This window comes from Arachis hypogaea, chromosome 18 (genome assembly GCF_003086295.3).
Source record: "Arachis hypogaea cultivar Tifrunner chromosome 18, arahy.Tifrunner.gnm2.J5K5, whole genome shotgun sequence".
NCBI classification, from domain to species: domain Eukaryota; kingdom Viridiplantae; phylum Streptophyta; class Magnoliopsida; order Fabales; family Fabaceae; genus Arachis; species Arachis hypogaea.
This window is the reverse complement of record NC_092053.1, coordinates 32,950,785-32,966,051: the sequence shown is the minus strand read 5'-3', so window position 1 is coordinate 32,966,051 and position 15,267 is coordinate 32,950,785. Positions and strand designations below refer to the sequence as shown.

General features: G+C 38.7%; 1 protein-coding gene across 1 annotated transcript; it reads left to right on the top strand.

Annotated features, from left to right (window-relative positions):
- Positions 1–11,079: 11,079 nt before the first annotated feature.
- LOC112769893 (uncharacterized) lies at positions 11,080–12,030 on the top strand. The gene is made up of 3 exons (XM_025814344.1): positions 11,080–11,132; positions 11,223–11,226; positions 11,419–12,030. Exons 1-3 carry the CDS (start codon positions 11,080–11,082, stop codon positions 12,028–12,030), a joined length of 669 nt encoding a protein of 222 aa, XP_025670129.1.
- Positions 12,031–15,267: the final 3,237 nt, after the last annotated feature.

The window sequence follows — 15,267 nt, the reverse complement described above, 5'->3', positions numbered from 1 at the left end:
AGTAGGTGAGTTTTGAAGCGAAATAGGATGCTGCCTTTTGTGCCCTGCTTTAAAAAAGGGAGTACTCTGATCCTTGAAAGCCACCTGAGTTGTTCCCAAAAAGCCAAGCGTGGATGGAGGATCTTTCTTTTCCTTAGGCCCCACCTTTGCATTTGATAAGGACTTCACCTTTGCATTTGATGAGGATCCAACATGCATATTATTAGACCCAAAAGAAATTTTTTTGCTCACCAAATTGGAGCATATTGCTACATTGGCTTTTTTTGGCACCACATTGTGGCCTTTACCCACTTTTTCCTTGCCTTTTTCTACTAACTGTAACCCATTCACCCTCTTTTGCACGAGTATCCCTTTCCATACGTGAGTATTGCAAATTATCATGCACAAGATCTGCTGCACCATGCTTCTCCATAATTGGAATTGATTTGGCATTAATTCCAAATTCAAAAGTTAAATTTTGATTTTTTACTGGGATTTAACTACCTTCCACCGTTTTCTCGTTGTTATCTACAGGAAAAAGTGATGGCAAATTTTTCTCCTTCATCGTGCTTTCCTTCCCAATGCCATTGTTGTTCTCTTTTGCACATTCTCTTGTGACATGCCCAAAGCAGCTACATTTTTCACAAATTAAATTCAAGTGCTCATATTCTATGTCATACATATGACCATCAACTTGAATTTTTTTTATAACTGGAAGTCCCAAGTTAATTTGCACACATGCTCTTGCATACTTTTCCCTCTCTGCAGACTTGGTGGCTAAGTCGATGCGGATCGGTTTGCCAACAGCTGACGCAATCATTTTCATGGCTCTCTCTTGATAATAGTTAATGTTTAAACCTGTGATTCTTATCCAAACCATGGTAGACCCAAAAGTGTTTTCACAATGTCTGAATGAAGAACTGCAAGGTTTAACCGCAACATAGCTTCCAGTAATCATCCACGGTCCTCCAAGGAGAACTTTCTCTCTATCCTCCAAGAGATCAAATTTGACTAAGAAATAGCCAAAACCGACATCTAGTACTTCATATCCTCCTTTGGTTCTCCAGATGCCTTTAAGCCTGTGCGTGATCGCTGTATAGCTAAAATTTTTTCCAAGAACTTTGATCACAATGGCATCTTTGTAGGGCTCTGCCAATATCTCTTTTGCTTCCTCAGTGAACGTCACAGTTGGTATCTCCGAATCGCCTTGCTTACCAACTACTGTAGCCATCTTATCCCCATCAAGAGAATCAGCAACTTCCAAAGCTCTCCTTGCTGAGGCACCAACAACTTTATCTCTGAACGATATCCGCTGACTTTGAGTCTTGTTACCATCTCCTTTAATCCCCTCCTTTTCACCCGATACATGCCCCCCTCCACTCTCCCCCTTATTGCTTCCGCCGACATGGCCAGCTGCCTCGCTATGTGCCACCCTCGAAGACTCTCCCCCGCTCTCCCCACTCTCCATTTCACGTACTCTCATGTACTCTCTCGTACTAGGGTTTATTTTTGAAATTTTTGCTGAATCTCAGCTATGATTGGATAGTGATGAAATCTTTAGCATCGGTGCGTGAGAATAGATAATTTTTGGGGGATAAATTTTAAGAACGTTATAAAACTTGTTTTTTATAGAAGAAAATTTTATTCTTGGAAAAACCATACAACACTTATAAATAGAAAAAAAATATTAGATCTAATTCTAAAAAAGAAAATAAATATTTGTTATGTTAAACTATGGTGAGAATGAGTATAAATTTATATTTCAGAGAATTTAAAAAAATAAAAATAGAAACAAATTTAAATCTCTTTGATTTTAAGATCTACACAGATATGCTACAATATTATTAGATATTCATTCTTTTTTAAATAAATTTGAATATTTTCTTGATCTTAAAAAAAGTTTTTTTCATTATATTTTCTTTTAAAATTTGAGATTTACACTATTATATCAAACTCACCAGTAACAAATATTGGATTTTTTTATTTAAATTAAATAATTATAATATTTACAAAAATAAATGGTGAAATAATTACAAAAATGCATCATCGGTCATATCTCTGATGTTAAGGTTATTTTTTAAGAATGAACATATCTCGGATGCACAAATCCTATTCTGTAATAGAGTGATTGTGAGTCATATCTCAGATGCACCTGTGATATAAACATGCGCTAATAACGGATACTGAGCATCCGACTGAGATACGCACGTTTCGTGATGGGGTATCAGCATTCGAGATAAATGCAGCTTCCTAATGCCCCCTCAGCATCTAAGATATAGTCAATGATATAATTAGGGTCTCAGCACCCGGGTTATGTGTATTATGGTTTAGATGTCTCTACACCCAAGATATGTTGTAGAATAAGTCTATTTGTAGAGGTCATCCCAATACCTCCCCTCACAAAATTCACAAACCAATCTTTTCTTTCTCTTCTTTCCGTTTTGTTCTTATAGAGAATAATCAATTCTCCTTTGTGGTGGTTTATCCCAATGGGATAGTCAGACACGGTGATGAAGGAGTGATTTTCGAGTCTGACAAGACTGTCATGTTGCGTAATTACCGGGTTGATAGCCTGGATGCACTAAAGACAGTCATGCTGAGAAATATTGGGGGAGTAGGAACGAAGGAGTGAAAGAACTGAAGATTGATGGTTTAGAAGTTATAGTAAACTCTCGTTGCAAGTATAGTTACTAAACCAAGTAATCAACCTTTCTTACAAAAGTTTTGGTTGTCACAAGTAACAAACTCCTTTAAAATTAATAACCGAAGTATTTAAACCTCGGGTCATCTTCTCAAGGAATTGCAGGGAAGTATGTTCTTATTATTGGTTATGAGTCTTGTAAATTGGGGGTTTTGAACTTTGGGCAGTATGTTAAATGATAAGAAGAATAAAATAAATAAATAACTATAAAATAAACTCTTGGCAAGGTATGAAGAATTGGAAGTCCTATCCTAGTTATCCTTATCAATTGTAATGAGAATTGGATTTTTCTCCCACTTTGTTAACCTCTAACTATGAAGGTAAGTTAAGTGGATGAATTAATTTTTGATTCCTCAGGTCCTAGTCTTTCCTTGGGAAAGGCTAGAGTTATTGGAACTCGAATTAATTCTTGAAAAATTCCAATTTTCAATCAACAATGAGTTTGATAACTCAAGTGTCTCCAATGACTCAACCAAAGCCAAAAGGGGAAAATCTAAATTATTTATATAAATAAAATAAAGCAATCATAATTCTGAAATACCTCAAATTATATAAAAAAAAAGAATCCTTAACATGGATGGTTCATAAGCAAATTAGGCAACATAACTAATACAAGCATTAAAGCATCTGGAAGTAAACGAGAAATATAAAATAAAAAGAATATTGAACCTGTGACTGAAGATGAGTGAACTAAACTAATAGAAATCCTAAAATCCTAATCCTAAGAGAGAGGAGAGAACCTCTCTCTCTAAAAACTACATCTAAATCCTAAAATTGTGAATATGAAAGCTTGATTATGAATGGATGCATTCCCCCACTTTATAGCCTCTAATCTGTATGTTCTGGGCTGAAAACTGGGTCAAAAACAGCCTAGAAATCGCCCCCAGCATTTTTTGGTACGTACTGGTCGCGGAAAAGTGACACGGAGGCGTCATCCACGCGTTCGCGCGGATTGCAATTCGCATATGCGATGCGGGCGCGTCATTCATGCGTTCGCGTCGCCTAAAATCAAGGAAGCTATGGCAAATTATATATCAAATCGAAGCCCCGGACGTTAGCTTTCCAATGCAACTGAAACCACATCATTTGGATCTCTGTAGCTCAAGTTATGACCGTTTGAGTTCAGAGAGGTCAGGCTGGACAGCTTTAGCAGTTCCTTCAGTTTCTTGTATTCCTTCCACTTTTGCATGCTTCCTTTCCATCCTCTAAGCCATTCCTGTCCTGTAGCCTCTGAAATCACTTAACACACATATCAAGGCATCTAATGGTAATAAGAGAGGATTAAACATAAGGAACTTAAGGCTAAAGAAGCATGTTTTCAATCAAAGCACATAATTAGGAAGGCAAATGTAAAACCATGCAAATAGTATGAATAAGTGGGTAAAGAGTTGATAAAATCCACTCAATTGAGCACAAGATAAACCATAAAATAGTGGTTTATCAACCTCCCCACACTTAAATAATCGCATGTCCTCATGCTAAACTCAAGAGAAGCTATAAAGGAATGAAGAGGAAAGTAAGAATGTATGAAATGCAACCTATCTATATGAATGCAACTACATGCAAAATGTTTCTACCTACTTAGTTAAAAGTAAACAAATCTTTCAAGAAGAAATATAAACTGGATTTCACTAATTCAAATCATGAAAATGAAGTACAAATAGACTTGCAAGAAGAAAATAGCTCATGAAAACAGGGAACAAGGGATTGAGCATCGAACCCTCACTGGTAGTGTATACACTCTAATCGCTCAAGTATTTAAGGTTCGATTCTCTCAATTCTCTACTAACCTTGCTTTCTAAGGCTTGCTCTTCATCTAACAATCAACATAAATTTAATGCACATATACACATATCAAGAGGTCTTTTAAGGGTTGTAATGGGGTTAGGGTCAAGGTAGGATTGTATTTGGCCAAGTGGACTAAAATCTGAATCCTTAATTAACTTAAACTTTTCACCTAACTTTGGACAATCCATGTAATCACAATATAAAATCTAACTATCCATCAACCATGTTTTTCACATATTCATGCATTCTAATTTCAAGTACAATACATATGCATTATTTTCACCACTTACTTTGGGGCATTTTGTCCTCTTTTACTTATTTGCTCATTTTCTCTTCTTTTTCTCTTTTTCTTCTTCTTTTTCTTCTCTTTTTCTATATTATATTTTATTTTTTTATTATATTTTTTTCTTTTTTTCAATGCATATGATTAAATTTTTTTGAATGCATGACATGTCTTAACCATTTCTTTCACATTTTCAGAAAATTCTAACATACTTAATTCTCAAACCAAATGTTTTCAATCCCAATTTTCTCACACTTAATTCATGAGCACTCTCACTAGTCTATGCTAACCAAGGATTCAAATTAAGGACATTATTGTTTTTCGCTTAGAGTTAATGATGTGCTAAAAATAAAGAACAGAGGGGTAAAAATAGGCTCAAATTGGTTTGCAAGGGATAATGAAAGGGTGAGGCCATATGGGTATGTAAGCTCAGTGAAACAAAGGCCTCAATCATATAAGTGTATGCATACATCAAACCATGGAAATATAGAATCAAGCAAGACAAAGATCACAATTTTAGAGAGAAAAATACACACTAAAAATAAAATATTGGTTGGTAAAATGCAACTAATTCAAATAGGCTCAAAAAATCTCACAGGTTTTGTGTGTTCGAGCTCTAAACCATGTTCCAAAATAATATTTCTTCAAACAAGTGTAACATTAAATTTTATTCAAATTAGTGAAATGCTCTAAAAGGTTTCTTGAAAAAGAAAATATTACTTCAACAAAGTGGTAAAATATGCACAAAATCAAATAATCATGCAATCAAACATGCAAATGCAACAACTACAAGGAAAATAAATCATTGGTGTTGAGATAGAAGAGTAACTAACCCATGGAGATCGATATCGACCTCCCCACACTTAAAGATTGCACCGTCCTCGGTGCATGCTGAGATGTGCAGGTGGACGGGTTGTTCCAATTGATGATTTTCTTCAAGGATTGTGCAGATGGACTTGTTTGTCTTCCCTTAAGAAGTTTTTTTTTGCTTTCTTCGTGGTGGCCATCCTGAAAGAAGAGGGAAAAGAAAAAGTAACCCAAAAATAAAGATAGAAAATAAATAAAATATGGGTGTTAATGCCAGATAAGAAGGGTCCCAATTACATGGTAGCTACAACATGCAAGTGAGAAAACAGTAGAAGTACATGGCAATTCAAGAGTGCAAAAATTTGCAACAATAGGGAAGAGAGTGTAGGTAAGGAGAGATAATATAAATTCATGTCAATGCAAAATTAATACAGGTATAAAAGATTGGCATTGATTTAAATAATATTATCTAACCAGAATAAAACAAGTCTCTAAGCACCTGAAGTAATTCAAGAGAAGATGCAACAGTTAAATAAGAAAATTTTAACACCAAAGAAAAAATGTGCACTAAATTAAAATGCAATGAATGAAATATGCAAATAAATTAAGTAAAATAAAAAGAAAGATAAGAAGAATGAGAAGTGAAAGAAATAAAGTAAGAAAGAAAGAAGAAAAGATAGAAGAAATTAGGATTAGAAAAGAAAAGATAAGATAATTGGCGCTGATCTGGATAAGTTGTGCGACGCAGGCGACGCGGACGCGTGGGTGACGCGGTCGCGTGGTGCGCGATAAGGTCAGGTGACGCGGACGCGTGGGTCACGCGATCGCGTGGCCTGATTTGTGCGATTGGCGCGAGTGCAGCCTCGCGTTCGCACAACTCTCTATTTGAAACTCTTTTCGCCAAATTTTTGGGTGACGCGGTCGCGTGGTTGACGCGATCGCGCGGGTGGCCTTATTTCCAATATGACGCGGACGCGTAGGTGACGCGTTCACGTGGCAGGGCTTGTGCTGCTAGCATGGGTCCAGCCCAATTCCAGCTCAACTTTCGGCCATACACCCTTGTTACGTCGATTCACAGGGCCACGCGGTCGCGTGGGTGACGCGGACGCGTGGGGAGGCATTTTCCTCAGATGACGCGGACGCGTCAGCGACGCGGTCGTGTGAATCAATTTGTGCCAAAGGCACGCCTCCAGTCACGCTGTCGCGTGACTCTCTGTAAAATCTCTTTTCTTCCTTGAGGCACATATGACGCGGATGCGTCAGCGACGCTGCCGCGTCGCGTGCGTGCTTTCTCTCTCTTTTTTTTTTAATATGCAATATGCAGAATGCAAAATGATATGGATGTTATGAGTAATTCCAGGTTCAATGAAATAAAATAAAACTCAAAAACAAACAAAACGAAATAAAATTAAAATTGAAAAAGGAACGATCATACCATGATGGGTTGTCTCCCACCTAGCACTTTTAGTTAAAGTCCTTAAGTTGGACATTTGGGGAGTCCTTTGTTATGGTGGCTTGTGCTTGTACTGATTCTTGAATCCCCACCAATGTTTGTAATTCCAATGGCCTCCGGGATCCCAAACTAGGCGCAGAAAGCCTTCAAGTAAGTTAAAGCAAGTGACAAGGCCCCAAGAGTGTTGATTGCTGGAATGAATTCCGGGGTCCCAGACCTTGCCTTTGCACCCGTTTTCTTGTTGATCATTATGATTCCATCCGGGTAGCAAGCAATCTGAATTCTCACTAAAGCGGCCAAACAACTTCCTAGACCCATTCAGTTGAGCTTTACACCAACCTTTACATTTAAACTTTGAGCACACAACCATGTTGATCCTTGCTTGACAACTCCAACCACTAACTATCTTCCTTTTACTCTTAATGCCACAAAGAGCTCTAAGTTGACCATCCGTCTCCACTAGCCCATATTCAAGTGGAATTAGAAAGCTAAGGGATATGAATTTTACCCACTTGAATGTTGTGAAGGATGATGGCAACTTAGGGGGAGGTATTTCTAATGAATTTGCAAGCTCCACTCCCTTATGCTCTTCTCTGACAACTTCCACCTCTTTGCAAGTTTCTTCAATATCAACCTCTTCCTCTTGGTAGCTTTCTTCCAATTCAATCTCTTCTTCATTGCTCACCAATGGCATGGGAGGCTGTGCTTCTTCTTCTTTAATCTCCATCTCTTGACCAACCTCTTCCAAGTCTTCAACCATGATATGCCTTGGAGGTTGTACACCCTCCTCAACATCAAATGCAACCGTCTTAGAAGGAGGCTCTTTGTCTTGACTTTCCCATGGAGGTTCAGCATCTCGCAAGTCTTCAACCACTTTTTCCTCTTCAATAATTACTGCTTTGTCCAGTAGTTTTAATATAAAATCATACTCATCCTTGATGATTTTCTTTCCATGACAATTCCTTTCAACTATTCTTTCATTTTCAAGGGTTTTTAGTACCTTCACCTTTAGGGCCTCCTCTAGCTCCTTATGAAGTATGGATTCGCGAAGATGATCCCTTCTCTCTTGTTCCATGTCAATAGCATTATTGGGATCATGTTGCTCTTGGATTGATGGATGTGGGTGCTCTTCCATGGATGGTGGTGATGGGATGGAGAGATCATTCTGTGGTTGAAAAAGAAGTGCACTAGAGCTTGAGGGTTGATTGTTGAAGGTATTTGGTGGTCCGATTTGGGCGACGAGAGCTTGTATAGTAGAGTTTAGATTGGTAAGTACTTTCTCCATGGAGGTTTGGGGTGGATAGGAGGGTTCATTTGGCTCATAAGGTGGTTGGTATGGTGGATATAGGTTAGGGTCATATGGTGGTGTTTGGTGGTAAGGGGCTTGTGAGTATGGTGGTCCAGAGTTATTTTGAGGAGAGCGTTCATACGCATATGGTAGTGGTTGTTGATAGTCCATTGGAGGTGGTTGTTGCCATGAGGGTTGATCAAATCCTTGTGGCTCCTCCCATCTTTGATTATTCCAACCTTGAGGCCTGTTCTCCTTGTAATTTCCTCTTCCTGCAACATAATTGTAACCAGACTCATAACCAAAGGGGTGAGAATTCATAGTAGGAAATAAAAATTAAAAACGAAAATAAAAACAAATTTAAATTAAAAGGTTATTTAAATTTTGAAACTTGAAATTTGAAATTTGAAAATTTTTAAATTTGAATTTTGAAATTTGATTTTTGAAATAAGATAAGATAAGATAAAAATTTTAAAATAAAAATCTGAAATTTTTTTTATAACTAAATAAAAAAAACAAATAAACAAGCAAAAAGCAAATATTTACAATAACCAATAATAAGGCACACGTTTGCAATTCCCCGGCAACGACGCCATTTTGAAAGAACTGAAGATTGATGGTTTAGAAGTTATAGTAAACTCTCATTGCAAGTATAGTTACTAAACCAAGCAATCAACCTTTCTTACAAAAGTTTTGGTTGTCACAAGTAACAAACCCCTTTAAAATTAATAATCGAAGTATTTAAACCTCGGGTCGTCTTCTCAAGGAATTGCAGGGAAGTAAGTTCTTATTATTGGTTATGAGTCTTGTAAATTGGGGGTTTTGAAGTTTGGGCAGTATGTTAAATGATAAGAAGAATAAAATAAATAAATAACTATAAAATAAACTCTTGGCAAGGTATGAGGAATTGGAAGTCCTATCCTAGTTATCCTTATCAATTGTAATGAGAATTGGATTTTTCTCCCACTTTGTTAACCTCTAACTATGAAGGTAAGTTAAGTGGATGAATTAAGTTTTGATTCCTCAGGTCATAGTCTTTCCTTGGGAAAGGCTAGAGTTATTGGAACTCGAATTAATTCTTAAAAAATTCTAATTTTCAATCAACAATGAGTTTGATAACTCAAGTGTCTCCAATGACTCAACCAAAACCAAAAGGGGAAAATCTAAATTATTTATATAAATAAAAGAAAGCAATCATAATTCTGAAATACCTCAAATTATATCAAATAAAAAGAATCCTTAACATGGATGGTTCATAAGCAAATTAGGCAACATAACTAATACAAGCATTAAAGCATCTGGAAGTAAACGAGAAATATAAAATAAAAGGAATATTGAACCTGTGACTGAAGATGAGTTGAACTAAACTAATAGAAATCCTAAAATCATAATCCTAAGAGAGAGGAGAGAACCTCTCTCTCTAAAAACTACATCTAAATCCTAAAATTGTGAATATGAAAGCTTGATTATGAATGGATGCATTCCCCCACTTTATAGCCTCTAATCTGTGTGTTCTGGGCTAAAAATTGGGTCAAAAACAGCCCAGAAATCGTCCCCAGCATTTTTTTGTAGGTACTGGTCGCGGAAAAGTGACGCGGAGGCCGGAGGCGTCATCCACGCGTTTGCGCGGATTGCAATTCGTAGATGCAATGCAGGCGCGTCATTCACGCGTTCGCATTGCCTAACATCGAGGCAGCTATGGCAAATTATATATCAAATCGAAGTCCCGGACGTTAGCTTTCCAATGCAACTGAAACCGCATCATTTGGATCTCTGTAGCTCAAGTTATGACCGTTTGAGTGCAGAGAGGTCAGGTTGGACAGCTTAAGCAGTTCCTTCAGTTTTGTTGTATTCCTTCCACTTTTGCATGCTTTCTTTCCATCCTCTAAGCCATTCCTGCCCTGCAACCTCTGAAATCACTTAACACACATATCAAGTCCTCTAATGGTAATAAGAGAGGATTAAACATAGGGACCTTAAGGCCAAAGAAGCATGTTTTCAATCAAAGCACATAATTAGGAAGGCAAATGTAAAACCATGCAAATAGTATGAATAAGTGGGTAAAGAGTTGATAAAATCCACTCAATTGAACACAAGATAAACCATAAAATAGTGGTTTATCAAGGAGGTTGGGCGGGTTGCATATAGATTTCTGCATGCGCTTCTGAACGGTGGATTTACCAACTGGTTATTTTGGATTGATAGGGATCAGCATGTGAGGGTAATGTTCAATGTATATACTCGTCTAATGCCGCAACATGTGATGGAGTTGTATGCTGCGGTCGGTGATGTAGTTGTTGGTTGTGGGCCATCTCCTTCGACTCCTGAAGTTGTGCCGCTCAAGGTGACACCGATCCACTATGCCCAGCCTCATGATAGTGCCGACGAGGACGACAGTGAGGGCGATTCAACTTATGTTGCCGGGTCCGGATCGTCAAGCGATACAGCGTCCGAAGATGAGTATGTATTGGAGACTCCCAGCGGTGGTGTTGGTAGGTTTCTGCTGCCTCCCTGTTTGGCCATTCCTCAACTGTCAGATGTTCCTAGCCATTATCAGACGTTGAACTTGGATGCAGTGCAGCCAGAAAATCTTCTGAACGCTGGGGATGGGGAGGATTACAACACGGATGGTGTGGTGAAATTCTAAGTTGGGCATAGGTTCAGGAACCATGAAGTAATTCTAATGGCGGTGAAGAACTACAGTATTTGATGGAATGCAGAGTACAGAGTTTTAGAGTCATATAGGCTTAAATACCACTGTCGATGCAAGCAATTTACCAATGGCTGTTCCATGGAGTCTTCGTGTGGCATTACGACAGAACTTGAATTACTGGTATATTTTACGATTTATTTTGAATGCATTAGAGTCTATTACATTAGTTTTTTGTTTTGCATAATGTTGACATTCAAGTGAAATTTGTAGGGAGGTATGTCGGTTTAGTGGATCACATACCTGTCTGGCACCTACCATGTCTTAGGACTATGCTCAACTGGATAGTGATTTGATTCGTAAGGTTGTATTACCTATGATAAAGACTAACCCGTGATTGTCTATCCCAGTGTTGCAAAGTGTTGTGCATCAGAGTTACCATTTCAAGCCGTCGTATCAAAATGTGTAGATAGCAAAGCAGAAAGTGATTGCCAAGATCTATGGCGACTGGGAAGAGCCGTACAATAGGATACCTGCACTCTTACAAGCTTTGCAGGAGTGCCTCCCATGTATGATCCACGAATGCATTGCTGTTCCTTGTTACAATGGGGACATGGTTGACAAAGAGTGGAGTCAGTTTGATAAGGTTTTTTGGGCATTTCCTCCATGTATTGAATCATTTAAACAATGTAAGCCTTTTGTATCTGTGGACGAAACACACTTGTATGGAAAGTACAGGAGCGTGCTTTTAATTGTTGTGACTCAAGATGGTAACAATAATATTCTTCCCATAGCTTTCTCATTAGTTGAGTCTGAGGCAATGGAGTCATGGTCGTTTTTTCTCTCGAATTTGAGACAACATGTTACTCCACAACCAGGAATCCTTATCATATCAGATAGATCACAAGCCATTCGTGCTCCCCTCAATGCACCTCACAGTGGATGGCATCGTCCGTTGGCATATCACGTTTACTACATCCGGCACATGGCTTCAAACTTAAATTCATGGTTCAAATCGGCCGAGGGTAAGAGGTACCTTATAAATGCTATGTACAGTCCAGGCAATGAAGGATGCTACTAGTACTTCGATGCTTTGGATACACTATCCCGTGAGATGGTGGATTGAGCTCTTCGTTTCAGGAAGCATTTGTGGCTGCAACATTGCGACGAAGGTCGTCGGTATGGTCACATGACAACAAACCTATCGGTGTGTATAAATGTCATGCTGAAGAGAATGAGAAATCTTCCAGTAGATGCGAGTCACCCATTGTGATCGTAAGGAATCCATGTTTAGTGTGGAAGAGCTGGAGCCGATGGATGGTTGGTCGCAGACTTCATATCGCGTTCATTTGAACGCGCGTACATGCGACTGTGACCTATTCCTGTCATTGCATTACCCATGCTGACACGCTCTGGCGGCACGTGCAGTTGTGAGCATCGAGTGGGGTCATTTCGTGGACCCCATGTACACGATGGCCTCTATATTCAACGTATACGATAGGGAGTTTCTGCTGATACCAGACGAGAAGATGTGGCCTCCATGGTACGGTACATGGCTAAAGCCCAACCAAGCCATACGACGAAAGACATCGAAAAGACCAGTATATACTCGGATCCAGAATGAGATGGATGTCAATGAGCGTGTTGAGAGGGTCACACCAGACGTGGGTGTCCCAATGCACCCCAGTCAGATCCATAATGACGCATGCAGTTTAGGGTTTAGGGTTTTGGATTCCAAGGTTGTAAGTTGTATGTATATTGAAACAATCCATGTTTTTATCTATTATGTCCGTATTTAATGTGTAATGAAGCATGATTTCTGTATAACTAGTGTAGCTGTTACTCATTACTTTCGTTGTTTCGGTCCCAATTTTAATCATTAACGTTAAAAATGCATTACTAGTTAGGACAATATTGGTTAATACATGGTTGAACGTTAATAAACAACTTAGAATATTTTCATAAAAAAGTATACACCTTAGAATATTTTCGTAAAAAAGCATACACCAAAATGGATAATCAAGTAGAGTCATACATAAATAATGAACTAAAAGAGTCATACATGTGATGGTCAACTAAAAAACATAAGCAATGAGAAAAATACATAGTCATAATGATATACTAACGCTACCCAGCTGCGGGATCCAAATGGTGTCCATTCCCACATCCACAAGGACGGGACACCCTGGGAGGACGGTATGGCCGAGGACGAATAGTTGGGTGGCTCGCAGTGGCTAGTGGGCACTGGGGGTGTGGTGGTGGAAGAACTGCTACATGCATGGGAGGAGGCAGAGGAGGTGGTGGCCAAACAGATCCCGACAGAGGTGGCTGTGGTGTGATGATTGGATTTTTGACGGTTTAGAATTTCACAAATGAAATCTCGTTGAAGTGTAGTCTCTAAACCAACAATAATCCTTTCATGCAAAAATTTGTTTGTCACAAGTACAAACCCCTAAAATCTATAAACCGAAGTATTTAAACCTCGGGTCGTCTCTCAAAGGACTTGCAGGGTAGTGTTCTTGTTATTGGTTATGGACTTGTTTATTTTGGGGTTTTGGATGAGGAATGTGAATAGTAAATGGTAGGAAAACTTTATTCACAAAATGGTCTTGGCATGGTTTGGTTGTCAAGGGTCTTCATCATTATCACTAGCCACAAGTATGGTAGTTGCAAGGATTACTCCCACTTAGTCATCCTTAAATCGATTAACAAAGGAAAGTCAAGTGAGTTATATCAATCCTAGTCCATAAGTCCTTGCTTTCCACTAATTGGATTAATGAAGGCTAGAGTTAATGGCTATCAACTATCAATCAATTGGACACTAGTGACTCAAGAAATCCTAAGTTACCTTCTCAAGCCAAGAACATAAAATTCTAGTCTAACATTCTTCCAAGCATTTAATCAAATACTTGGAAGGCACAAAAGAAAAGTATAGTCAATCACAACAAGAATGAATTCTAACTACAATTGAATGTAAAGAATTAACAACAACAATCAAGGAAATCACAATTATCATGAATTACCTCAAATTGCATTATTGAAAGAAAATAAAGAGAACAAGAGTATCTCAATTACAAAACCTAGAAACAAAATAAGAGAAATTACAACAAGAGAATAGGGATAAAGAGAAGAACCAAAGTGTAGCAATCATCAATTGAAGGTAGAAGTAGAAGGAGACTTGAATTAAACCTAGAACTATGAGATCCTAATCAAACCCTAATTTCTAATCCTAATTCTAGAGAGAAGAGAGAGCTTCTCTCTCTAACTCTAACTACTTCTAAAACTAAACTATGACTAATGATTAAAGTATATCGATTCCTCTTCAATCCTTGGCTTAAATAGCATCAGAAATGAGTTGGATTGGGCCCACAAGGCTTCTAAAATCGCTGGCCACGTGTTGCATTAAGTGAGTCATATGCCACCAACGGCGCGTCCGCGTACTGTGCGCGTGCGCGCCCCTATGCGCGATGCAACTATGGCAAATCTTATATCGTTTCGAAGCCCCGGATGTTAGCTTTCCAACCCAACTAGAACTGCATCATTTGGACCTCTGTAGCTCAAGTTATGGTCAATTAAGTGCGAAGAGGTCAGGCTTGACAGCTTTTTGGTTCCATCATTTCTTCATGAGTTCTCAAACTTTACATGCTTTTTCTTCATTCCCTTAATCCAATCTTTGCCTCCTAAATCTGAAATCACTTAACAAACATATCAAGGCATCTAATAGAATCAAGGTGAATTAAATTTAGCTATTTTAAGTCCTAAAAAGCATGTTTTCACTCTTAAGCACAATTAAGGGAGAAGTTATAAAACCATGCTATTTCATTGAATAAATGTGGGTAAAAGTTGATAAAATCCCCAAAAATCAATACAAGATAAACCCTACAAATGGGGTTTATCATGGTGGTAGGGATGGAGTCTGATAGTAGGGTGATAGTACAGATCTAGATTGGTGGGGTGGTGGAGAAAGAGTCCGGTAATATGATGGCGAAGCTGAACCATGCTGGAAGGATACAACGCTCGATGGCCTAGGTATGTCGGTATCGTCTCTCCGGTGTCGATAATGGCTGGCCAACTCATCCATCGCATCACCAGTCGTCCCGACGATCTGGAACATGTCATCGATGTTTATCTCAATATCATATCCAATTTCGAACTGGGCCTAGTACCAAGTGGTGTCATCAACCGGGTGGTGACTGGGGATGGAGGTACCCGGCATAAGCCTCTTAGCCATGTCGGCCTCATAGTCAGCAAAGAATGCATCGGACAGAAGCCCTGCATGTTCGTCGAAAATGTCACCCTCAGGTATATCCTCCTGCCG